Source organism: Chaetodon auriga, chromosome 13 (assembly GCF_051107435.1).
Source record: "Chaetodon auriga isolate fChaAug3 chromosome 13, fChaAug3.hap1, whole genome shotgun sequence".
Classification (NCBI taxonomy): Eukaryota; Metazoa; Chordata; class Actinopteri; order Chaetodontiformes; family Chaetodontidae; genus Chaetodon; species Chaetodon auriga.
The window spans coordinates 1,016,109-1,040,939 of NC_135086.1; the positions used below are offsets into that span (position 1 = coordinate 1,016,109).

At 41.7% G+C, this 24,831-nt stretch overlaps 4 protein-coding genes across 4 annotated transcripts; 3 read left to right on the forward strand and 1 right to left on the reverse strand.

Annotated features, from left to right (window-relative positions):
* The first annotated feature begins 2,867 nt into the window (after positions 1-2,867).
* LOC143330567 (olfactory receptor 11A1-like) lies at positions 2,868-3,794 on the forward strand. Its single transcript, XM_076747237.1, has one exon. The coding sequence runs from the start codon at positions 2,868-2,870 to the stop codon at positions 3,792-3,794; it is 927 nt and encodes a 308-aa protein (XP_076603352.1).
* A 2,823-nt stretch (positions 3,795-6,617) lies between these two features.
* LOC143330779 (olfactory receptor 6N2-like) lies at positions 6,618-7,544 on the reverse strand. The gene has a single exon (XM_076747541.1). The coding sequence runs from the start codon at positions 7,542-7,544 to the stop codon at positions 6,618-6,620; it is 927 nt and encodes a 308-aa protein (XP_076603656.1).
* A 5,930-nt stretch (positions 7,545-13,474) lies between these two features.
* Positions 13,475-14,386, forward strand: LOC143330572 (olfactory receptor 51E1-like). Its single transcript, XM_076747247.1, has one exon. The coding sequence runs from the start codon at positions 13,475-13,477 to the stop codon at positions 14,384-14,386; it is 912 nt and encodes a 303-aa protein (XP_076603362.1).
* An 8,890-nt stretch (positions 14,387-23,276) lies between these two features.
* On the forward strand, positions 23,277-24,203 carry LOC143330575 (olfactory receptor 6N2-like). Its single transcript, XM_076747250.1, has one exon. It carries the CDS (start codon positions 23,277-23,279, stop codon positions 24,201-24,203), a length of 927 nt encoding a protein of 308 aa, XP_076603365.1.
* The last annotated feature ends 628 nt before the right edge of the window (positions 24,204-24,831 follow it).

Genomic DNA, 24,831 nt, shown 5'->3' on the forward strand with positions numbered 1-24,831 from the left:
TAAGAAAGTCAAATATTCAATATTGAGTACTAAAACAGGCAGATAATATCACAGGAATATGTGAATAAAACCTGAAAACAGAGGCCGGTCTCACTGCAAAAACATGTCTCCTGCACTGCAGTCCCTATTTCATTCACAGTTACCTGGTCTTGTAATTAGTTTGAGCTCATTTCCAAAATTTGGAAAATGTTTTTATCAGGTTGCTTCACCCTCCATGGATCTCATTAAACTTTCCACCAAGAGTGACTCGTATGTAAACAACTTCATCAAACTCTGGAGGCTTGAATCCGTAGGTGTTGTAAGACCTCTTTCACTGGGGCTTGTGATCTGCAACATTTTTCAGTGCCCCATTGAATGACATCATGCTGTTCATGTGTATGGAAATTGTCAAAATACTTGGTAGCATTTCATTTGGCATAAAATTTATTTGCGTATATGCTTGTAAAACATTATCCATATAAAACAACTCTAAATAGTATTTTAAAAGTACAGTATATTATGAAAGCGGCTGCTGACTAACAGACGCTCTGCTTCTGGAATGTTTCCAGCAGACATTGAAACCACGAGGGAGCTGTTGGACTAAACTGGGATGCAGCTGGAATGTGACACAACCTTGACTGCAAATCCATAGACACGGTTTTCAAATCAGTCGCCATGGATTATGAATCCGAGAGCACAATTTTTAAATCAAGAGCACAGATTTGCACATGGCTCTTTTGTTTTCCCGCTGACACCAGGGGGCGTCTGTACAGTCAGGCAGCCTATAGAGCAGAATATTGGGCCCAGATTTTGCACCCACCACCACAAAGATTCCAAATTCCCAGTGGCATCTCCAGTTTGGTTGAGATATGTAACAAACACAACTGATTGTGTTCATGGGAAGCCGGTGCTGGTTCTCATTCTTTTCTCAGTATTAGCAACTTGCTCAGATCACTGAAAGGGAGGCTGTTGGATTGGTGATAGATCCTCACTACATTTTTATGCTTGTCCTCAAATGGAACATGTTGGTTTAGGATGCCTCGACTGTCCGGACTGCATGGCACTACATCAGCTCACCTGCAGCTGAGGGGAAGAGCTTTGAGCTGAGGATTTTGGCTGATGACAACACATAGCTCCATTTGTCTGGTCAAGCTTCATTTGTTGGCAACATCTTCAGACAACGACAATCTGGAAATGGGTATCGAGACACCCAGTCTATCACCTCCTCTGTGCAGTAAGTTAGTGATGATCATGTCCACAACCTCCAGTGCTCCTGGTGGACAGGCAGTAAAAGTCTCTGCTACCGTAGAGTGATCAAAAGATGAGGTTAGTATTAGAGAGGAGTCTACCTCTACCTTCTCCACGCATCAGCATGTTTTGCCATTTTATCCATCTGACAACCTTCTGGATTATTGTGGGGACCATTGTGGGGCCCATCATGGGGATAGTGCTGGTATTTATCCATGTGAGGTCACCATGCCAACCACGAGGTTCCAGAATCTGGCTTTTGTCTTACCTGGATGGGGATGGGCCATGCACCATGCTTCTTGTTTGTTTCGTTGACCCACAAAGCCGTCATGTGAGTTGTTAGGGTCACTTGAGTCATGGTGTCAATGGGTGTTAACACCCTTAATACCCACTTTAATGGTGGGCTTGCAAGGCTTGATGGGATTTGTTCTCTGTCCTGAGTTCTTTATCAGGCTTTAGTTTTTATATGTATGTAGCGGGGATTTAGGACCCAATTGCAGTTCCATCAGAATAGGGAAATCCCACAGAGAGATAGATACCAGAGAGTCACTGCTCTGTGCTTACTTTCTCCACCAGGGTCTTGTGGATCCTGAGCGGTGTGTCATGGATTCTCTGCTTCTTCCACCTGATGACAGTGCCTCCAGCAGATGAAGTCCTCAATGAGTCTGTCAAAGCACATCATTACCACAAATGTCAGTGCTACAGGGCGGTAGCAATTTAGGCAGGCTGGTCTTGGGTACCGGAATAATGGTGTTGAGGCATGTAGGGATGACAGATTGGTTCAGGGACAGGTTGAAAACAGAGATGAACACCAGGGCTTGTTGGTCATCAGATTCCATCTGAGCTGGCTGCTTTGTCCGCTTGTCTTCGGGCTCTCTTAACATCGTGCTCTCGGACAGAGTGGGTGGTCATCTTGGATGAGCAGATCCACGCTGTCATAAGCAGCTTGCCAGTGAACAACAGAAAGCTTGTTGAGATAAAGACAGTGGCTGCAGTGGACCCTGCTAAAACAGTCAGTCCAGTCAGGATGGCCAGAAGAAAGGAAGAAATGCTCCTCCATCCTCTTAAGTCCCAAGAAGCTATGAGATGAAATCACACAACATGATGGCAAGATTTTAGGATGTCACCAGATCGATATCACCATCGCTGTGGAAAATTGCTCTATATGCTGGGAACACAGCTCTCATCAGATAAGAGGCCATGACAGTCTATTGCAACTGTTCACAAGGAACAGAGCACAAACTGCGCTATAGCTGAATGTTTGAGTTGTTTGTGGAAAGATTGTGTAACCGGCCACATGCTCAAGTAAAAGATGTCAAAAATCCTGTGACTTCCTGTCTCCAGAGTTTGACGAAGATCTTTACATGTTAGTGTCTATTTTGGTGGAAATCTTAATGAGATCCTTGGAGGGTGAGACAGTTTCATAAAAACCTTCCCTAGATTCAAACAGTTAGTTTCCTAAATGCTGGAGATAAACGCATTCTAAGTGCATTTGGTGGTCAGGTCAGGTCAGGTCAGGTGTCTGAATAAGACGCTTTAGAACAGGTTAGATGTTATAGTGGGACTTTTTGGTGTTATTATCATGTGATATGGTTCCGTAATCTGTCTTACTTTTGAACATTTAATTTTAGACAACATAAATGGATGATGAGCTAAATGTTACATTTATAACTCTCAGTGGGTATGTGGAACTTAGAAAATACAGATACCTTTATTTTTTTGTCATATTTACAGTATATATTCTAATAATCTCCTGTAATTGTACTGTTATGTACCTCATCTGGATGCACAAAAACCTCCATGAGCCGATGTATATTTTCATTGCAGCTTTGCTACTGAACTGTGTTGTTTACAGCACTTCTGTTTACCCAAAACTTCTAATTGACCTTTTATCAGAAAAACAGATTATATCTTATTCAGCCTGTCTCTTTCAGTTTCATGTGTTTTACTCTTTAGCTGGTTCAGAGTTCTTACTGTTGGCAGCCATGGCCTATGACAGATATGTGTCTATATGTAAACCTCTGCAATATGCAGCTATCATGGGGAAAAAAACTGTCAGCATTTTCGTGGGTTCAGCTTGGATTGTACCTGCTTGTCATATTGCAGTCCCAGCAATACTGAGTGCTGAAACTAAACTGTGTAACTTTAGTTTCAAAGCAATATTTTGTAACAATTCAATTTACAAACTTCAGTGTGTAATATCAAGAGTAATTACTGTATATGGTATAGTTGTTTTATTAGATCTTGTAGTTGTCCCTATACTCTTCATAATTTTTACATACACAAAGATCTTTTTGATATCTTTTCGAAGTTGTGGAGAAGTGAAGAAAAAAGCTGTAGAGACCTGTTTACCCCACCTGTTGGTTTTAATCAGTTTCACCTGTTTGATTGCATATGATGTCAGTATAGCTCGGGTGGATTCTAATTTGCCCAGAACTGTACGTTTTATAATGACTTTGCAAGTGGTTTTGTATCATCCTTTGTTAAATCCACTTATATATGGACTCAAAATGAAAGAAATTTTTAAACACCTCAAAAGGTTGTTCTGTCCAGCCAAAATCATTTGACATATTGACACTGATTACTAATGTACAATGTTTTGTCTGAATTAGTCATAATCATTATTTAATGTACACATTTATGTCCATAACAATCCAAATCTTCAACAATAAAGGGACTCTGAACTGTTTGTAATTATAAAAGCATGGTGTGTTGAACATTGAACAGTGGCTGATCACTTTGCTGTATTTGTTCAAAAATATATTTCTATTCAACATTATGTCGTCATGACTATCATTCAGATTTCCTGTCATTCATTCATCAAATGGGACCCGGTTCACAAGTAAAGACATTGTAATTATTATCATTGACTCTGTGTTGATGAAGTTCAACATTGAATTTCAACGATATAAATGATATTATGGAATTATATTACTTACAGTGTTCATACCTTGTGAGTGTGTGTGTGTGTGTGTGTGTGTGAGAGACCATGCATTACTCATGTCGTATCTCTCCGAAGTTTTCTCCCATTTTTATGACATGTTTATATGTTTATTCTGACATGGGGATATACAAAGGTGCATCAACAATAGAGGACAATGTATGTGATACTGCAAGCAAAGAGTGAGGATGAGAAAAGGAAACTAAGACAAGATATATACACCGATCAAGCATAGCATTATGACCACTGACAGGTGACGTGAATAACACTGATTATCTCTTCATCATGGCCCCTCTTAGTGGGTGGGATATATGAGGCAGCAAGTGAACATTTTGTCCTCAAAGTTAATGTGTTAGAAGCAAGAAAATGGGCAAGCGTAAGGATTTGAGCGAGTTTGACAAGGGCCAAATTGTGACGGCCGGACGACTGGGTCAGAGCATCTCCAAAACTGTAGTTCTTTTGGGGTGTTCCCGGTCTGCAGTGGTCAGTATCTATCAAAAGTGGTACAAGGAAGGAATCGTGGTAAACCAGCGACAGGGTCATGGGTGCCCAAGGCTCATTGATGCACGTGGGGAGCGAAGGCTGACCCGTGTGGTCTGATCCAACGGACAAGCTACTGTTGCTCAAATTGCCAAAAAAAAGTTAATGCTGGTTCTGATAGAAAGGTGTCAGAATACACAGTGCATCGCAGTTTGTTGCGTATGGGGCTGCATAGCCACAGACCAGTCAGGGTACCCATGCTGACCCCTGTCCACTGCCAAAAATGCCAACAATGGGCAAGTGAGCATCAGAACTGGACAACGGAGCAATGGAAGAAGGTGGCCTGGTGTGATGAATCACGTTTTCTTTTACATCACGTGGTGGCTGGGTGCGTGTTCGTTGCTTACCTGTGGAACACATGGCACCAGGATGCACTATGGGAAGAAGGCAAGCCAGCAAAGGCAGTGTGATGCTTGGGCAATGTTCTGCTGGGAAACCTTGGGTCCTGCCATCCATGTGGATGTTACTTTGACACGTACCACCTACCTAAGCATTGTTGCAGACCATGTACACTCTTTCATGGAAACGGTATTCCCTGATGGCTGTGGCCTCTTTCAGCAGGACAATGCACGGTGTCACAAAACAAAAATGGTTCAGGAATGGTTTGAGGAGCACAACGAGTTTGAGGTGTTGATTTGGCCTCCGCATTCCCCATATCTCAATCCAATCGAGCATCTGTGGGATGTGCCGGACAAACAAGTCCGATCCATGGAGGCCTCACCTCGCAACTTACAGGACTTAAAGGATCTGCTGCTAACATCTTGGTGCCAGATACCACAGCACATCTTCAGGGCTCTATTGAAGTCCATGCCTCGATGGGTCAGGGCTGTTTTGGCAGCAAAAGGGGGACCAACACAATATTAGGCAGGTGGTCATAATGTTCTGCTTGATCGGTGTATATACCCATCCCATAAAGCCTAACAATGCCTGTGTGTTCTGCCCTACAGAGTTTGATGATGTTCACATATTTCTATTTGTAACTTGCAGGGGTCACACAGTTTTTTCAGGTAAAAAAGGAATACCCTTTGTTCACTTTAAATGTTTTGGAACATTTGTTTTCATCCGGATGGCGTCTTTTTCCCGGCTCATTTCAGCAAGAAAATGTCAAGCCCCATTCTGCAGTGGTACAGCAGCGTGGCTTCGTAGTAAAAGAGTGCAGGCAGTTGACTGGCTGCCTGCAGCCCAGACCTGTCTCCCACTGAAAATATGTGGCACGCCCCAAAATTATGTGACCACTTTTGTATTAATTTAGTTTAATTAGCTGAACTTCAACATCGACCTTACTGTCCCAGAGAGGACGTTGTGTTGCAGCCAGGTAAAACAGAACACACAGAGACACAGGCACGCATAAAAATACATTTTCTTTTCAAGATTTTAGGATTATCTGTAATAATGTAGGAGACAATCATGTTGTTTTATTATTACAGTATTAGTATCATTATTCGTTTTCATTTTTGGGATGCACTTCCCATAATTGGGTGGGAAGGGCAGATGGGATGACAATTGTTTATGTTTTCTAAAACATTGTAAAACATGTTGTTTTCTATATGTTTGTAAGTTCCACCTCGCTCTCAATAAAAATAAGTTAAAAGAAATGAAATTGACAATTTGCCATTCATGTGACAAAATATTGGAGGGAATAATGTTGGTATTTAGTCATGTCAGGTTACCATGTCAACCATGAGGTTGGTGGCGAGGGTGTTAGCAGTAGCTCATTGGACTGGGCTTAGACACGAAGCCTCACAAACTCTAGGAACTATAGAAAATTCATCAGTCATCACATTGTTGGAGCCAACAGTGCTCTTTACTGTGTGATCAGAACAAATTACAACATTTGGTATTCTGCAAGGATCACAGAATCCCATCTCTACATTCATATACACAAGAAGTCAAGGCCGTGTTAAAAACATTAGTTCATTTTGTATTGACGGAACAACTGCTTGAGGTGTTTGGAAATTTCTTTCATTTTTAGACCATATATGATTGGATTAAAGAGAGGATGGTACAAAATCAGTTGTAGGGTCATAATTAAACGTGCAATTTTGGGAATATCAGATTCCAGTCTAACTATAATAACGTCATATGTGCACAACAAGGAAAAGTTGATCAAAACCAACAGGTGGGGTAAACAGGTCTCTGCAGCTTTTGTCCTCACTTCTCTACAACTTCTATAGCTTACGGTAAATATTTTTGTGTATGTAAAAAGTATAAAGAGCATAGGACAAAGGGCAACATTGAGCAAAATGAACACACCATATATAGATATTGCTCTTGAACTCACACAATGAAGTTTGTAAATTGAGTTATTGCAAAAAATTACTTGTAGAGTAAACCTGCAGAGCTTTTGTTTCATACTCATGATTGCTGATGCCACAAGCTGACAAGCAGGAACAAGCCAAGCTACAGCCAGAAAGACACTGACAGTTGTTTTTCTCATGATAGTTGGGTATTGCAGAGGTTTACATATGGACACATATCTGTCGTAGGCCATGGCTGACAACAGTAAGAACTCTGAACCGCCTAAAGAATAAAACAGAAAATATTGACAGAGACAGGCAGAATAAGATATGATCTGTTTGTCAGATAAAAAGTCGATCATCAGCTTTGGGTAGATCGCAGTGCTGTAAAGAACAGAGTTGATCAACAGAGCTGCAATGAAAATGTACATGGGCTCATGGAGGTTTTGGTGAAACCAGATCAGATACACAATAGTAGAATTACTGCAGATTATTAGAATATATGCTGTGAACATAATCACAAAATAAAGATATCTATATTTGTGAACTTCCACATGCCCACCGAGAGTTATATATGTAACATTTAAGTCTTCATCCATTAAAAAAATCAGTATTGATTAATATAACAGGTAGGTAATATAACAGCAATATGTGAACTCAATCTGTAAAAAAGAGGTCATCTCCTCATCTCCAAAATCTGGAAACGTCAGCTGCTTGAGCCTGTGAAATGTTTTTATCAGGTTGCTTCACCCTCCATGGGTCTCATTAAACTTTCCACCAAAAGTGACTCGTATGTAAACAACTTCATCAAACTCTGGAGGCTTGAATCCGTAGGTGTTGTAAGACCTCTTTCACTGGGGCTTGTGATTTGCGACATTTTTCAGTGCCCCATTGAATGACATCATGCTGTTCATGTGTATGGAAATTGGCAAAATACTTAGCATTTCATTTGGCATAAAACTCAAAGTTTGTTTCATGAGACAGATGCATCACTCTGGAAAAGGCCGATAATACAGAGCCCACCTGGTGTCATCTGAGAAAAAAAGATGTGTAAATCTGTAATTTCAGTTTACAATGAACTGTGCTCTTGAATTCATAATCGGTGCCCACAGATTTCTAAGCATCTTTTTTTATTTATAAATGGTTGTACTGGTTGTTTTTTTCTCAGTACTCTCCAATGGCAACCGGACTTGCCTGAGGTTTTGGAAGGCATTTTGCTTGTCATCCAGGAGGCTTTTTCAGTTCTAACCGACTGGTGGGGAGTCCCAGGCATTTATACTGTACATTGGAGGAGATCTGATGTCCAGGGTAAACACCGAGTTGGTAGTCATGTAGTTTTTGCAGGCTTTTGATTAGTAGTTCTCAAAGACGGCTGGGGACGGTTTGAAAGAGGGTGAGAGAGGCTAAATGACTCTGAGAAACTTCAACAGTAATTATCATGCCCCCATCTCTGCTTCGACCTGGAAGGGTCTCAGACAGACCACTACAGATGCTTCTCCTACCTGCTTTGCTTAAATTTTTTTGCTGATATCCTTGTTTTTACAAAGAAATAGCCCCAAGACCACTGTGAGGCCCAAGGCCAGAAAAAATATTGCTAGAAATGATACAGGTAAATCCACACCTCATAAGCCAGACACCATTCTGAGTGAAGACTCTATAACCAGGTATGTAAGAATGGCAAAAACCTAAAAATCCGTGAATGACACATCTGTCAAAGAGCTAATGGAGGTGTTACCAGGCATCCTCTCTATACATCCAAGTGACCAGAACATTACTATTTATGAACTGTCTCTGAGGTCCTGAAAAAAGACTTTTGCCTGCTACTGGAGAAACTGATGGACTGTCAGTCACAACATGTATTCAGATCAGGCCCCATTCCAACCTTAAGGAAAGGCATTCAATCTTTCAACAGACTCCTTGCCCTGAATACATGGCTGACATCAGAATGCCTCAATCATGGGATGAAATTTATTGACAGTTTCAATGTCTTTTGGAACTGTAAAGAACACTTGAGGCCTTATGGCATACCTCCAAACATCACTGGTTGCAGACTGCTCTGCACCAGTCTGTGTCATGCTCTTGACATGCTGTACCAAAACAAGAATACACAGATAAGCCCTAAGGTCAGCCTGCACAGCCAGCCTCGCCCGACCCTCTGCTTCACATCACCCAAGGCATTCAGAGGATGTCTGTTAACAGCCAGGGATCCAACGCCCCTCATCCCCCTCTCCACCTCTTTCCCCAGGGACCCAGCCTCCACAAGAATCACCAATCAAGGAATTAGTTAAAGCTGCCACACTAAAGCTCAGTGAAATTGGTGAAGTGTTAAACCACAATTACCACAGACATCATCTCTCAGGTGTCTCAGAAATGAGACAGATGCCATGCTACTTCCTTAAACATACTGGTGATCTTAAACAGCTGGTAGCATGGTCAAACACATCGTAGCAATCACAGACCACCTGATACCCGTCTCAGTCGTCTTAAATTTGTCAATGTTCAGCCACACTCAGTCTCCTCTCCTGTCACAGAATCCCTACAACTGAAATTAGCTCTTTTTAAAGTCAGATTATTGGCTAGCAAATTTTGTTTAATGATCTGATAAGTGAAAATAGTCTGCATTTTATGCTTTTAGTTTATACCTACTGAGACACTGATAGAGGTTTCTCCTCCAAATTGTAATTTTTATCAGTCAGTCAGACAAAACAGGAAAGGTGGAGGGTTGCAGCCAGTTTGTATTTAATAATATTGACCTGGGTCGATTGTCATCATGCTCTTGAGCTCAAAGCAGAATTATCATCAACCACCAATATATTCATCAGTGTTGATGCATGGTCCAGTTCCTCCTGTGCAGGGGTGACTCAGGATCTTAACAGTATGTATGGGGTAGGGTTGGGCAGTAATCCAGTAATAAGGTATCCCGCGGTATCTAAAAATAGCAAAGGTATCAGTTTCATTACCGTCATTAAAAAAAACATGCTGCGCATATAGGTCTATAGGGGCGTAACATAATTGTAGCATTGTCATAAAAAAAATGAAGTCCACTCTGTTCAATGTATCTGGTTGAATTTTTACTGGAGAAAAAGGTGACTGCAAAAGTACATGCTAAAAAATGAACCAGAGCAGTTTTACAGGTGTTTTAACACAGGTGTGTCCAGGCACTCAGAGTACCATTATCTCGTTCAAGCATACGGAGAAGCTCCTCTGCTGAAAACACTTTTTCAGCCTTTTTTCTGCTTCCTATTGTTCTTAGCTCTCATAAAAGGACGAAATGCAAATGAAACAGTAAAATAACACCTCGGGCTGCTCAGCAGAGTCCTCTTATTCGTGTGTAAATGAGACGGAGCGGTGAAACTAACTGCGTAGTTACACCGGTCAATAGCTCAGTGACCCATTGGTCTATATTGATGATTGACACCTCAGTCGACCAGTCAGAGTCAAGAGAATCGAGGAGCGGCACCCAAATTCACCATAGAAACACCAATGATGATCCAGAAGGAAGTAACCCCAGAGATAGGCTATCACACAAAGAGTCCTCCCTCCACTCTAGAAACCCCCTCCTCTTTATGTAAACAACCAGGACCCTCACGATTGATCTCAAACTAACAGAGTCATAGGAGCAGACATTAGCAGCGTTTTTTCGAGCTGGAATATAACTTTTGACCACAAAACAGCAGAGGTAAGACACACAGTGAGGAGGCAGACATCTTCGTGATCATTAGACTCTCTGCTTTCATATGATACTAGGCTTGTGTGGTTTGGGTGAAGTGGTGAAATCAGCAGATGCAGTACCGTTGATGTGCGCTATTTTCATGTTTTGGTTACATGGCCATATAATTTCTTGGAGTATGAATTATGTTTCGTTTGGGTGGCAATGCTTGGTAGAAGCTTTTAGCTGAGTTTCTCCCCGTCATTCTGGTGTGCTACAAGTTAGGATTGGTGCTTCCTAGCGTGAGCATTGACCGTCTGAACTGCGCATGTCACACCGCCCTGCAAAGTGATTTTTAATTAGTCACAGTAATACCGTATACCCCGGGAAAATGTGGGGAAGGGTTGACGGTATCAAAATTTGGATACCACCCAACTCTAGTATGGGGTAAATGTTTCTTGCATTGCAGAGGACAGCAGTGCTGCAATGGATCCTTTTTGTTTGGTTGCACACAAGTTCTCTCCTTCAGTCCTGACAGTGATTATTGAACTCTTTCTTGAGATCCCCATTGGCTACTGTAACAACAACATTAGCTGTTCTTTCAGGGTTCCACAGAAGTGTCTTTGCAATATTTGAATGAAAATGTTCATAACATCTGACATTCATACTGAAAATAAGACTGAAAATGAACACTGACACAACACACTACAGTAAGTCAAAACCCCATCTCCAACAACTGATAGCTCTAGATAATATCACTTCTTATGGATTCGAAATAATCAATAAAGCAGCTTACGTACTTTACGCCCAAATCGATCAGGATGTGTAGCTTCCCATCAATAACATGTCTAATAGTGTAATTGTTCTATGTTTAGCTGCTCAGTTTCCTGTGTAAATAAATAAAATATTTACGTTTCATATCTTTGGCAGCTCATGGCCTGTGTGGTCACTGGACGTCGTTTTGAACTCTGCTCTTAGATTTGTGTTGTTCAAAGCTCTAGTCATTACCATCGGTAACCACAGGTGTCACCAAATCACCCAGGACTGAAATCTTAAATCAGGCTGCCTGGAGGTGGAAACCAGGGGCCTCATTTATAAAACTTGCTTACGCACAAAACGGGGCTTGAAAGTTGCGTACGCAACTTCCTACGCAAAGGTTGTGATTTATAAAAATAAACTTAGCGTGAGAATGTGCGCACCGGTACGCCAACTTTGATGCTTGCGTACGAACATTTTGGAGACGGGGAAACTGGCGGTGCAGATGGTGAGGTGGTGAATTGAAGCCAGATTGATCTCATACATTTAATGTCATCACATATCAGACTTATAGACCCGCGTAATCATAAACACCCAAGTCTGCAGTGTTATAGATGTGTTCCTTTAGTGAGCCGTTAGGCCTACTACTGTATGCACAATGTTCATATATCATACTTCCATCTTCAAATGATACAGAGCGGTGGATGGCACTGATGGATTAGTAGTAATTCTGACAAGGTGTGTAACAATCATTCAATTTGCTGAGTAAGCATATAAATAGTGCGGTGACACTCGTGCGTAATGCTGCACAATGGATGCGCTGGCACTGCTGGAAGATCACGCAAATGGTAGGATCAGGATGGAGAGAAGTTTTACGGACCACGGAGATTTGCTGGCCCATGATGATGACTGGCTAATAAGCCGATTTAGATTCCCTAGAGCGGTGCTGTTGGATCTATGTGCTGAACTGGGCCCAGTGTTAGATAGACCCACCCGCCGGAACCGCGCCATCCCGGCGCATATCCAGGTGCTGACCACTCTGGGGTTTCTGGCGACTGGCTCCTTTCAGTGGGAATTAGCCGACAGGTAAGTGTTTGATATGATTAATATTATATAATGTTACATTGTCTGTCTAAAGCCCCTTTTGGGTATAATTCAGTTAAATTGTGTCCTTAGGTCTGGGATATTTCCAGCAATGTCCGGTTTCCCAAATATAATCGACGCAATTGACTGCACTCACATTGCTATAAGGGCTCCGAGTGAAAATGAATTTGCTTATGTGAATCGAAAAAATGTGCATTCACTCAATGTACAAATTATTTGTACCTCGGACATGATCTTGACGAATGTAGTGGCACGGTGGCCTGGGTCAGCACATGACTCATTCATCCTGACGCACAGTAGTGTAGGGATCTGTAGTTTCTGCCACAGATCGCTCTGTGGCTCTGGAACTATTCACTGCGGTGACGACGTGCCGCCACTCTTTTTTCTTTTTTTTTTTTTTTTATTGTATTCGTGACGCCACTACTGTGACCACCAAACAAAATATCCTTTCTGGCCTCCACCTCACCCACAAGCACCTCGATTTCAGTCTCCGTAAAATTTCTTTTTCTTTTCTCTGCCATGATCGAACGTAAAATGCCATTGATCAGCAGGCATATTTATATGCAAAGACATTCATGAGGTACTTTGCATTGACCATTCATGGTAAAATGTGGGTGTGTCGGAGGCGGGATGTGAGGTGAATCCACCTGCACAATCTTCCAGGTGGAGTGTGATTTATAAAGGGAAAATTGCGTGCAGGTGTGAGTACGCACGTTTTATAAATCCGAATATTTTTTGGCGTACGCCATTTTCAGCTTTTGGGCGTACGCACACTTTTAGTATGGATTCTACGCAATGTTTTATAAATGAGGCCCCTGGAGTTTGGGGCAGTTGGTCTCATGAAAACAGCTCTTGGTGGAGGAGTTAATGAGATCCATGGAGGGTAAAGACATCTCATAAAGTCAGACACTTTCTCTAATGTGGAGACGAACTTCATGCATCTTCTGCTCAGATGTCTGTATTATGTGTTCGTTATGAAACACATTCTTCTTCATTAATGTTTAATTTGGGACAATATTAATGGATGATAAATCCAATGTAACATATATAATTCTTGATGGTTATGTGGAAATGCACAAATATAGATACCTGTATTTTGTGATCATGTTCACAGCATATATTCTAATAATCTGCAGTAATTCTACGATTGTGTATCTGATCTGGATTCACCAAAACCTCCATGAGCCCATGTACATTTTCATTGCAGCTCTGTTGATCAACTCTGTTCTTTTCAGCACGACCATCTACCCAAAGCTGCTGATCGACTTTTTATCTGACAAACAGATCATATCTTATTCAGCCTGTCTCTTTCAGGGTTTTGTATATTACTCTTTAGGTGGTTCAGAGTTCTTACTGTTGGCAGCCATGTCTTATGACAGGTATGTGTCCATATGTAAACCTCTGCAATATGCAGCTATCATGAGAAAAACAACAGTCAATGTTCTCTTGGTTGTAGCTTGGATTCTGCCTGCTGCTCAGATTGCAGTGCCGGCTGCACTGAATGCTCATAAAAAACTCTGTAACTTTACTTTTAAAGGAATAATCTGTAACAGCACAGTTTACAAACTTCACTGTGTGAGTTCAAGAGCACATCCTGTGTATGGTGTGGTTATTTTGTTTAATGTTACACTCCTCCCTGTGCTCTTCATCCTTTTCACGTACACCAGGATACTTCTCATATCCTATCGCAGTAGTCGAGAAGTCAGGAGAAAAGCTGCAGAGACCTGTTTACCACATCTGTTGGTTTTGATCATCTATTCCTGTTTGACTGCATACGAGGTCATTATGTTGAGAGTGGAGTCTGATTTTCCAAAAACAGTTCGTTTAATAATGATTTTCCAGGTGATTTTGTATCATCCTGTCTTTAATCCAATCATATACGGACTGAAAATGAAAGAAATTTCCACACACTTCAAGATGTTGTTGTGTTAAACTGAACAAATGTGTCAAAATTGACATCAATCATTTCTTCTCTTATATAAATTCCAATATCTTTTGGTATTTAATGTAAGTAGTTGTTTCTATTCTGAATATTATTGTTTGCGTTAATAATGGAGTGTGGAGGAATCACTAAACATCAAAGTCAAATAAACCATTTTATTAAACATGTTATTCTCAGCTTTGTTTTTAATTAACTGCAGCATAACGTTTCATATTACATTACGTTTTATTACTTATATCATTATATAGTAATACTATGTCGCTAGTTACTTCGCTACTACTATTTTATATGATATGTGTTGCTTAATTGTATCCTTTTCTATTTCTATTATTATTTTTTCATAGAATTGAATTATTCTTGTATAGTCTGTTTTATTTATTATTCATACTTACACCTGCATACATACCTATATTATGTATAGCACGCCATGGCTGCCAGAGGTTGTGTATTGTCTGAGGTTGTGTAATGTGTGTAAAGTCTATCACTTTTTAATGTCATCTCTTTAATTTACTTTCCATCTATTAGTCAAATCTATTTACTTACCTGTTGTCTCTGCTGCTTTAACATGAATTTCTTTTAATGCTAACACTAATTCACATCTTATTTAACCTTAAAATCTTATTATCAGTGTTGGCACCATCACTTTTCATATTTGTGTCATTATCGCTCATCAGTAAAGATCATAATGAGGTGAACTTGTCATCATTTTCAATTAAAAGCCACTGGCATAAGAGCACATCCCATGAGACCGACCTTTTTCTGCTGAACCAGTTTATATACAGTAAGTTAAATAAGTTTATGTTCTCTGAAACAGATCAGACCAACAGAGCAGACATTTACCATAAAGACTGAGATCAGAAAGGCAAACCCTCAGAGGCACCACATGAATTCACCCACTGAGCATGATTGTGATGAAACACTCAAAGGTTTTCAAACCGTGGCAGGTTTTTCTGAATGTAGGATGTTTAAACTCTTTTAGCAGCACGTCTGTGATTAGATTTAAATTTACTACACATTAGTACACTTGTAATATCCTATCACAGTAGTAGAGAAGTCAAGACAAAAACTGCACAGAACTGTTTACCACACCTTTTCCTGTTTGTGTGCATATTTTGTGATTATGGTTCGACTGGGGTCTGATTTGACAAAAACTACACATTTAATAATAACTTTAGAGTCAGTTTTGTATCATCCTATCTTCAGCCCAGTTGTATAAGGCTCCTCTGCCAAAGTGATCTAAAGTGTTAAAAGTTACAGTTACTGATGCTGATGTTTAGTCGTGTCTGTTATAATAACGTGATGGAAAAAAACATTCTTCAGTCAAGGAGAAAGTCAAGGTTTGGATCGAGAGTCTTGCCAATGTGGGCTTAAAGCCCATTGAGACCATTTATGTGATACTGGCCTATGCTGTCCACAGCCACAGGAATCGTGGAGAGAGGGGGGAGGGGGTGGATTGATTGACATGCAAAAAATGTCTCGGAGATCTGAATCCAACTGTGGGCTTGCTATTACTGCATCTGGTCAAAACGTGGCCTGACACTGGAAAAAGCATTAGACAGGTGTTCTGGTTTCCCAACAAGCATGATGTTTTCTTCAAAGACACACGGTGATGAAAAAGGAGGAAAAGATTATGAAAAGCATGACAGAAGCAACAACACTGAGCTGCAGACCTGCGTACTGTGTTCACAGCAGCATCGTGATACAGACATTACAGAACACACATATATAAAATATTCATAGATCTACACAAGGCAATTAAAAGGTTCCACTGCCCACTCCCCACCTTGGATGGCAACACTCCAGATACAGTGTCGACAAACTGGACTGGCCTACCAACACAGATATCTGTGTACCTGTACAGGAGGGGCCAAAGTCATCTCCACCTGCTAAGAGGACTGAGGTCCTTTGGAGTATGTATGTCCCATTAGATATCAGTGCTGCATTCGATCCTGTAGTTCAGAATATTCTGCTGGACAGACTTGAGGAGACCTGGATGGGTCTCTCTGACACAGTTCTTAAATGGTTCAGGTCTTATCTAACTGGTCAACAGTTCCATGTGGCCATGGATGATCAGTCCTCTCATAAGACAGACCTTACATGTGGTGTCCCACAGGGCTCTATCTTAGGTTCTTTTCAGTTCTCTTTCTCAGAGTCCCCAACATCAGTTTCCATAATCACGCAGACGGTGCCCAGCAGTATATGTCTATAAACTCAGATGACGACAGTTCTAGCAACAGCTGAATTTCATTAGTCTCAGACATCAGCTTGTGGATGACTCGGACCTTCCTACAGCTAAATCAAGACAAAACTGAGATCCTTGTTATCGGAGCAAAAGCTGTGAGAGAAAAACTTTTTGACACTAAACACCAGTGGCGGCTGGTGAATTTTTGTCTTGGGGGGCGCACTTAATTTACCAAACCAAAAAGCGGAGTTGTCAACGCCGGACCACAAGAATTAATGTATGTTATGTTTAAAACAGACAGTTAAATGCAGGTGAATGTTACCAGTTAGTGAATTTGAATTTATCTCCCCAGTGTTTGATATGTTTGGCTCCAGATAAGATAGAATTGGTCCACACAAACCCTTAAAATCTCCTTTTCCATCATTAAACAAACCAAGAATGTGTAAATATATTTTTTACTTCAAAACTAAAAAAGAAACAATTCATTTTCACAGCTTCCAAGAGAACCAAGTGCTTCTTCTGTCCAGCTAATTGTTTGGAACAACATGTTTATATTTACATACTCAAATAAAAAAAGAAAAAAATACATACACATGAAACCAACAAACACTGAACGTTTTATTTAAAAAAACAATCAGACCATCAGGCTTAAAGCCCAAAGTGCTTCTGTTAGCTAACATTTATATTAACAACCTTAAATGACAATGAAAACACAGCAAATCCTCATATTTAAGACTATCAAAGCAACAAAACATCGTCCCTTTGTCTAAAGAAAATAAGTGAAGCCATCAGGCTTTAAGCCAAACGTGCTTGATCACGTTGGTCAGGGAAGCCAAATAAAGCAGCTGCCTCACTGCGTCACGTGAGCCGAGACGTCTTCTCAGAGCAGCTCCGTGAAAAAGAGCGCGCACATCTCCTCCCTCTGTCTTCGACTGCTGTCTGATGAAGACGTCCGGCCGTCAGGTCCGAGCTCCTTCACGCTCAGTTTCTCCTCTGAACGGCGCTGTTTTCAGTGGCTTCACTGACTTTTCTCTCTTCACTTTCTCCTTTTTCGACCAGCTAATGATCTTGTTTGCTAATTCCTCCGACACTCTGCGCTCAACGTCACTCGCTTGGCGGTTTTGATTACAGGCTCGCGGTGAACAAACCGCTCGCTCTCTGCTGCCACCCCATGGCCGGTGGTGTGTATAGCGATCAGAGGGAGGCAGCGGTCTCCTGTCTCGTATCTCTTGTATTGAAGAGGAACGAACTGCGCATGTCAAAGTTATAACGGGAGTCAATAGGTGTGTCCCAATTCAGGGGCTGCATCCTTCGGAGGACCCAGCCTACGCGGTCTCTGGAGGCTGGGTCCTGCGGAGGATCCTCCGTCGGCCGCATCAACTATCAGTAAATGGGACGGTCTAGCCTTCGGAGCGTGTCCTGATTGCGTCACGACGTCATAACTTCTTCCCTCCTAACCCGGGAAAAACACACGTATGGGGTGCAGAGATGCGCCCGTACAGCTCCTATCGCTTGTAAGAGGCGCGAAATGTAGCCTATTATACAACTTACAAATTCACCTGATGTGAATATCTTCACAGCTTCGCGTCGGACGGCGCAACTGTTATATTAGACCTAATCAGTGGAGGGAAGTGACATGATTGCTTAACGTTATGTTACGTGATACAAAGTATCGTTTCAGAGGGCAAGTGCACCTCTTACCGCTCGTGTGTGTCCAGAGGATGATGCCAAATTTTGTTTCAAAGACTCAAAGTCCACAGATAGTTTCCTAAATCATTTTTATTGCAAGAAATCTTATCCACCATTCACTCTGATCATTAAATGTGGTTAAAGGAAACTATAAAATCACTCATGTTGTCTACTGTCTTGCCGTTGTGATAAATAAACTGTGAAATAACGTATGTTCTGAGTTTCTGTTGCCACAGTTACCAACTAGCGTTTGAGCCAGCGCAATAATTAAGAACAATCAGGCTATTTAACCGGAACTTTTTTATAGTTGTCCTACAACTCTTTTTAACGGAGACCCTGCAGCCAATCACAATCGAGTATTCACCCAAAATAAGATATTAGTTGACATGCGAGCTTGTAACATTTGTAAGTGAAGAGTTTTAAAAAGGCTAACTGTTAACTGAGCTCCTCATATCAACAGGTCGCCATTATTAAAAAAAAAAACAATCGGTGCGCAAAGCCTCTTGGGATATGGGAGGCCGTGAAGGATAGTAGCGACGCATCCTCCAAATACAGGGAAAAGGAGGACGCATTTGTCGGCTGCATTTGGAGGATCCTTCGAATTTGGACGAATTGGGACAGCCTTCGCGCAGCGTTATGACGTAAGCGGCCTTCAAATCCATCCTCCGAAGGATGCAGCCCCTGAATTGGGACACAGCTAATAGGTGTGTCCCAATTCAGGGGCTGCATCCTTCGGAGGACCCAGCCTACGCGGTCTCTGGAGGCTGGGTCCTGCGGAGGATCCTCTGTCAGCCGCATCAACTATCGGTAAATGGGACGGTCTAGCCTTCAGAGCATGTCCTGATTGCGTCACGACGTCATAACTTCTTCCCTCCTAACCCGGGAAAAACACACGTACGGGGTGCAGAGATGCGCCCGTACAGCTCCTATCGCTTGTAAGAGGCGCGAAATGTAGCCTATTATACAACTCACAAATTCACCTGATGTGAATATCTTCACAGCTTCGCGTTGGACGGTTCACGCCTCCGCGTCGTCCATTCATTTCTGATAATGGACACCTCGAAGGGCGTTATCCCGCTTATACCATGGTCACTTATGAAAGAAATGTGGCAATGCGACGAGGGTTATATTTTACATTAGTTAAGTATAGATGCCCGACAACGCCACCTAGGGGCATTTCACCCCCAGGAAAGATGCTAATACTGACCACAGGTCCGACAGACACTAGAAACTGACGTGATTCCACATGAAAATATACAAATGAAAATTTATTAATAACAACTTTTTAATAGAAACAGAAAAAGAAGGGCACAGGGCTGAGGGCTCACCAGGCAGAGATGACTAGCTGAGGGGGAAAGGGAAGGGTCCTGACACTGCACACCACACGTGAAAAAAAGAAACACACACTATTAATGGACACCCAAGTGCACGGCTACAAGGAGTGAAGGGACCACCACCACGGGGGCTCAGTCAGTCCCTCGCCACACCGTCCCAACAGCGCCTGCCCAGCGAACAGAGAGAAAAAAAACAATTAACAAAGAACATATATTGAGGGATAATTAACCCAAATCCCCAAAACCTACTTAACTAATGATAAAACAAACTGCAAACCATAAGCATCATACAAAAATCAGAACATGTACAAATAAGGACAACTAAATTGATAAAGCTTAAAAATAATAAATAAAAAAAACCCAGACAAAAGGAAAAAAAAGAAAGAACTAACGCTAACAATAACAACGATAAAAAGATTAAAACAACTGCAAGCGAGCAGTAGCAAAAGAGCAGCGACAGAACAGCAGTAGTGCAGCGGCCGCTCCAGAGGTGGAGGCACTTCGACAGAACAGGTGCAGCCTCCCAGGTAGCAGGCGAGGTAGCCGTGAAGAGACCCAGCTTAACACTCAGGAATCCAACGCAGTGCGTGAATTATTACGCGCAGTTCCGCGCCACAAGCGCACTCCCAGCCCCTCACCTCCGGCAAGAATACGGCCGACTCCACTGATGAATGAATAGGAAGGAGGAAGCTCAGCGACCAGCGTCTTAAGACAGCCACATGGATCCACCCAGCCACGCCAAACAATGCTCCCGCTATGCTCCAGCGACAGAGAATGACGCACATCTGAGGCGCGTGGCCCTTCAGCAAATAAAGCTGAGCACAGCCCCGCCCCATCATCAAGGTGAAATTGCACCCAGACTAGTTACATCCGATGGGTGGGGGAGGAAAGAAACAAGCCCACACGGCCATTTCTACTGACTCACAAGAGCTGTGTCCCAATTCAGGGGCTGCATCCTTCGGAGGATGGATTTGAAGGCCGCTTACGTCATAACGCTGCGCGAAGGCTGTCCCAATTCGTCCAAATTCGAAGGATCCTCCAAATGCAGCCGACAAATGCGTCCTCCTTTTCCCTGTATTTGGAGGATGCGTCGCTACTATCCTTCACGGCCTCCCATATCCCAAGATGCTTTGCGCACCGATTGTTTTTTTTTTTTAATAATGGCGACCTGTTGATATGAGGAGCTCAGTTAACAGTTAGCCTTATTAAAACTCTTCACTTACAAATGTTACAAGCTCGCATGTCAACTGATATCTTATTTTGGGTGAATACTCGATTGTGATTGGCTGCAGGGTCTCCGTTAAAAAGAGTTGTAGGACAACTATAAAAAAGTTCCGGTCAAATAGCCTGATTGTTCTAAATTATTGCGCTGGCTCAAACGCTAGTTGGTAACCGTGGCAACAGAAACTCAGAACATACGTTATTTCACAGTTTATTTATCACAGCGGCAAGACAGTAGACAACATGAGTGATTTTATAGTTTCCTTTAACCACATTTAATGATCAGAGTGAATCGTGGATAATATTTCTTGCAATAAAAATGATTTAGGAAACTATCTGTGGACTTTGAGTCTTTGAAACAAAATTTGGCATCATCCTCTGGACACACACAAGCGGTAAGAGGTGCACTTGCCCTCTGAAACGATACTTTGTATCACGTAACATAACGTTAAGCAATCATGTCACTTCCCTCCACTGATTAGGTCTAATATAACAGTTGCGCCGTCCGACGCGAAGCTGTGAAGATATTCATATCAGGTGAATTTGTAAGTTGTATAATAGGCTACATTTCGCGCCTCTTACAAGCGATAGGAGCTGTACAGGCGCATCTCTGCACCCCGTACTTGTGTTTTTCCCGGGTTAGGAGGGAAGAAGTTATGACGTCGTGACGCAATCAGGACACGCTCCGAAGGCTAGACCGTCCCATTTAGCGATAGTTGATGCGGCCGACGGAGGATCCTCCGCAGGACCCAGCCTCCAGAGACCGCGTAGGCTGGGTCCTCCGAAGGATGCAGCCCCTGAATTGGGACACACCTTATATTAAAAACCAACAAGTGGAGACGGACCATGCCGTCCCTGCCACAGAAATAAATATTAAATCAATTATTAATACGTTAATGTTGTTTTTTTTTTTTTTACCGTTAACATCGTAAGTTTTTCACAAGAGGCCGCTGAGTGGACTATTTAATATCGCTCGTTGTGACGCGTTGCCAAGGTAACCGGCTCTGGCCACAGAACCTGCAGCTCGGTCGGCGCAGCTGTTATATTAGACCTAATCAGAGGAGGGAAGTGACGTGACTGCTTAACGTTATGTTACGTGATACAAAGTATCGTTTCAGAGGGCAAGTGCACCTCTTACCGCTTGTGTGTGTCCAGAGGATGATGCCAAATTTTGTTTCAAAGACTCAAAGTCCACAGATAGTTTCCTAAATCATTTTTATTGCAAGAAATATTATCCACCATTCACTCTGATCATTAAATGTGGTTAAAGGAAACTATAAAATCACTCATGTTGTCTCCTGTCTTGCCGTTGTGTTCAATAAACTGTGAAATAACGTATGTTCTGAGTTTCTGTTGCCACGGTTACCAACTAGCGTTTGAGCCAGCGCAATAATTTAGAACAATCAGGCTATTTGACCAGAACTTTTTTATAGTTGTCCTACAACTCTTTTTAACGGAGACCCTACAGCCAATCACAATCGAGTATTCACCCACAATAAGATATTAGTTGACATGCGAGCTTGTAACATTTGTAAGTGAAGAGTTTTAATAAGGCTAACTGTTAACTGAGCTCCTCATATCAACAGGTCGCCATTATTAAAAAAAACAATCGGTGCGCAAAGCCTCTTGGGATATGGGAGGCCGTGAAGGATAGTAGCGACGCATCCTCCAAATACAGGGAAAAGTAGGACGCATTTGTCGGCTGCATTTGGAGGATCCTTCGAATTTGGACGAATTGGGACAGCCTTCGCGCAGCGTTATGACGTAAGCGGCCTTCAAATCCATCCTCCGAAGGATGCAGCCCCTGAATTGGGACACAGCTAATGGGAAAAGATGAGTCCGCCCCGGGCCGGATATATGTCAGCTGTTAGTAACTGTAGACAACGTAGGACATTTCTAATCTGACTATTTAGTGTAGATTTTACATTTTAGTAACTCACTTCAGACTATATTATTCATTTTGCCTTTTTAAAACATAGAATATACTTGTAAAAGTCATTTTAAAAAACGTTTTATTAAAGGAAGGGCTGTGTGATTCTACTTGATGTGAGACAGAGGGGGCCCTAGCGCCCTCTATCGGCCAGCCGCCCCTGCTAAACACCCAAGAACATGTCAGAAACCTTGACTCGGAGCTAAGTTTTGAACATCACATTAGAAACAAAAATGTCCTTCTGTCATTTAAGGAATATTTCCAGAGTCAGACTGTTCAATAAACGTTTGTACGCTGCCATACTGACGCATTCTGCTTTTGCTGGTGAGGAACCCTGACTACAAGTTCTTACTTCCAGAGTTTGATGAGTTGTTAACAACGTTAATGAGGTCCATGGAGGATGAATCAATCTGATAAAAACTCTTTATGAATTATGGACATGAACACACACTATGTGTGTTTTAAGGTAACTGTAATGAAAAGACTCTGAAAAAACCAGGTGACATAGTTTTGTTGCAGCTTTAATGGATGATGAAGTAAATGTAACATATGTGACTCTTGGTGGGCATGTGGAAGTGGACAAATACAGATATGTTTATTTTGTGATTATGTTCACAGCATTTATTCTCATTATCTGCTGTAATTCTACAATTATATATCTGATCTGGACTCACCAAAACCTCCATGAGCCCATGTACATTTTCATTGCAGCTCTGTTGATCAACTCTGTTCTTTTCAGCACGACCATCTACCCAAAGCTGCTGATCGACTTTTTATCAGAGAAACAGATCATATCTTATTCAGCCTGTCTCTTTCAGTTTCATGTGTTTTACTCTTTAGGTGGTTCAGAGTTCTTACTGTTGGCAGCCATGTCTTATGACAGGTATGTGTCCATATGTAAACCTCTGCAATATGCAGCTATCATGAAGAAAACAACAGTCAGTATTTTCTTGGTCTTGGCTTGGATTCTGCCTGCTGCTCAGATTGCAGTGCCGGCTGGACTAAACGCAAATAAAAAACTCTGCAGCTTCATTTTAAAGGGAATTTTCTGCAATAACACAGTTTACAAACTTCACTGCGTGATCTCAGAATCATACATTATTCGTGATTTGATCATTTTGGTAAATGTTGCACTTCTCCCTGTGCTCTTCATCCTTTTCACGTACACCAGGATTCTTATCATTTCCTATCGCAGTAGTAGAGAAGTCAGGAGAAAAGCTGCACAGACCTGTTTACCACATCTGATAGTTTTAATCAACTTCTCCTGTTTGTGTGCATATGACGTCATTGTCATTAGATTGGAGTCAGATATTCCAAAGCCTGTTCGTTTAATAATGACTTTACAAGTGGTTTTGTATACTCCTCTTTTCAATCCAATCATATATGGACTAAAAATGAAAGAAATTTCTAAACACCTGAAGAAGTTGTTCTGTCCTGTGCAGCCAAAGTGAACCAATGTCTGAACACTGATAACTGATCAGTTTTATGTCTTCTGTACTAATGCTGAAGATAGGCGACTCCTCTGATCCTTGTGAGGTGTTTGATGTAAGAAACTGTTTCTTTGCCTGATTCACAGTAAAGAACATCAGGATCAACAGAGTAACGACTGATCAGTCTGTTGAAGTTATTCGATTCTCTTGAGTCATCACAGGTTTCCTTCTGAATGTGTTGCTCTGGTGTAATTGTTTTAATGTTACTCACACACTGAGATACCACAGTCTTGTCCTCAGTATTTCTGACTAAATGTTTTTAAGACCACTGAAGGCAGTCACTTTCTATAAAAACCTTTTAAATTTCACACACATCAGAATCATCAAGGTTTATTGCCGAGCAGCATTTCAACTCATCTTGCAAAACCAGACTTAACTCACTCTTTGGTTTAGGATGCACCCATTAGCATTCTCTTATAAGGGAAAAGTGCTCTGGCTTGTTTGTATGTTGCTAATCACAATCATATTGGGCAGCACGGAGCCCAGGGTGCAGCGAGCACATGGAGAGGCAAGCCCTCACATTAAAATAACTAAATCCTTCAAGAGAAACACATTATTTGTGTGACTTTCCAACCAACAAAGAACCAAA

Bases quoted from the DNA above. Each gene is read 5' to 3' on its own strand.
- LOC143330567 (XM_076747237.1), top strand. From the start codon at position 2,868: ATGGATGATGAGCTAAATGTTACATTTATAACTCTCAGTGGGTATGTG.
- LOC143330779 (XM_076747541.1), bottom strand. From the start codon at position 7,544: ATGGATGAAGACTTAAATGTTACATATATAACTCTCGGTGGGCATGTG.
- LOC143330572 (XM_076747247.1), top strand. From the start codon at position 13,475: ATGGATGATAAATCCAATGTAACATATATAATTCTTGATGGTTATGTG.
- LOC143330575 (XM_076747250.1), top strand. From the start codon at position 23,277: ATGGATGATGAAGTAAATGTAACATATGTGACTCTTGGTGGGCATGTG.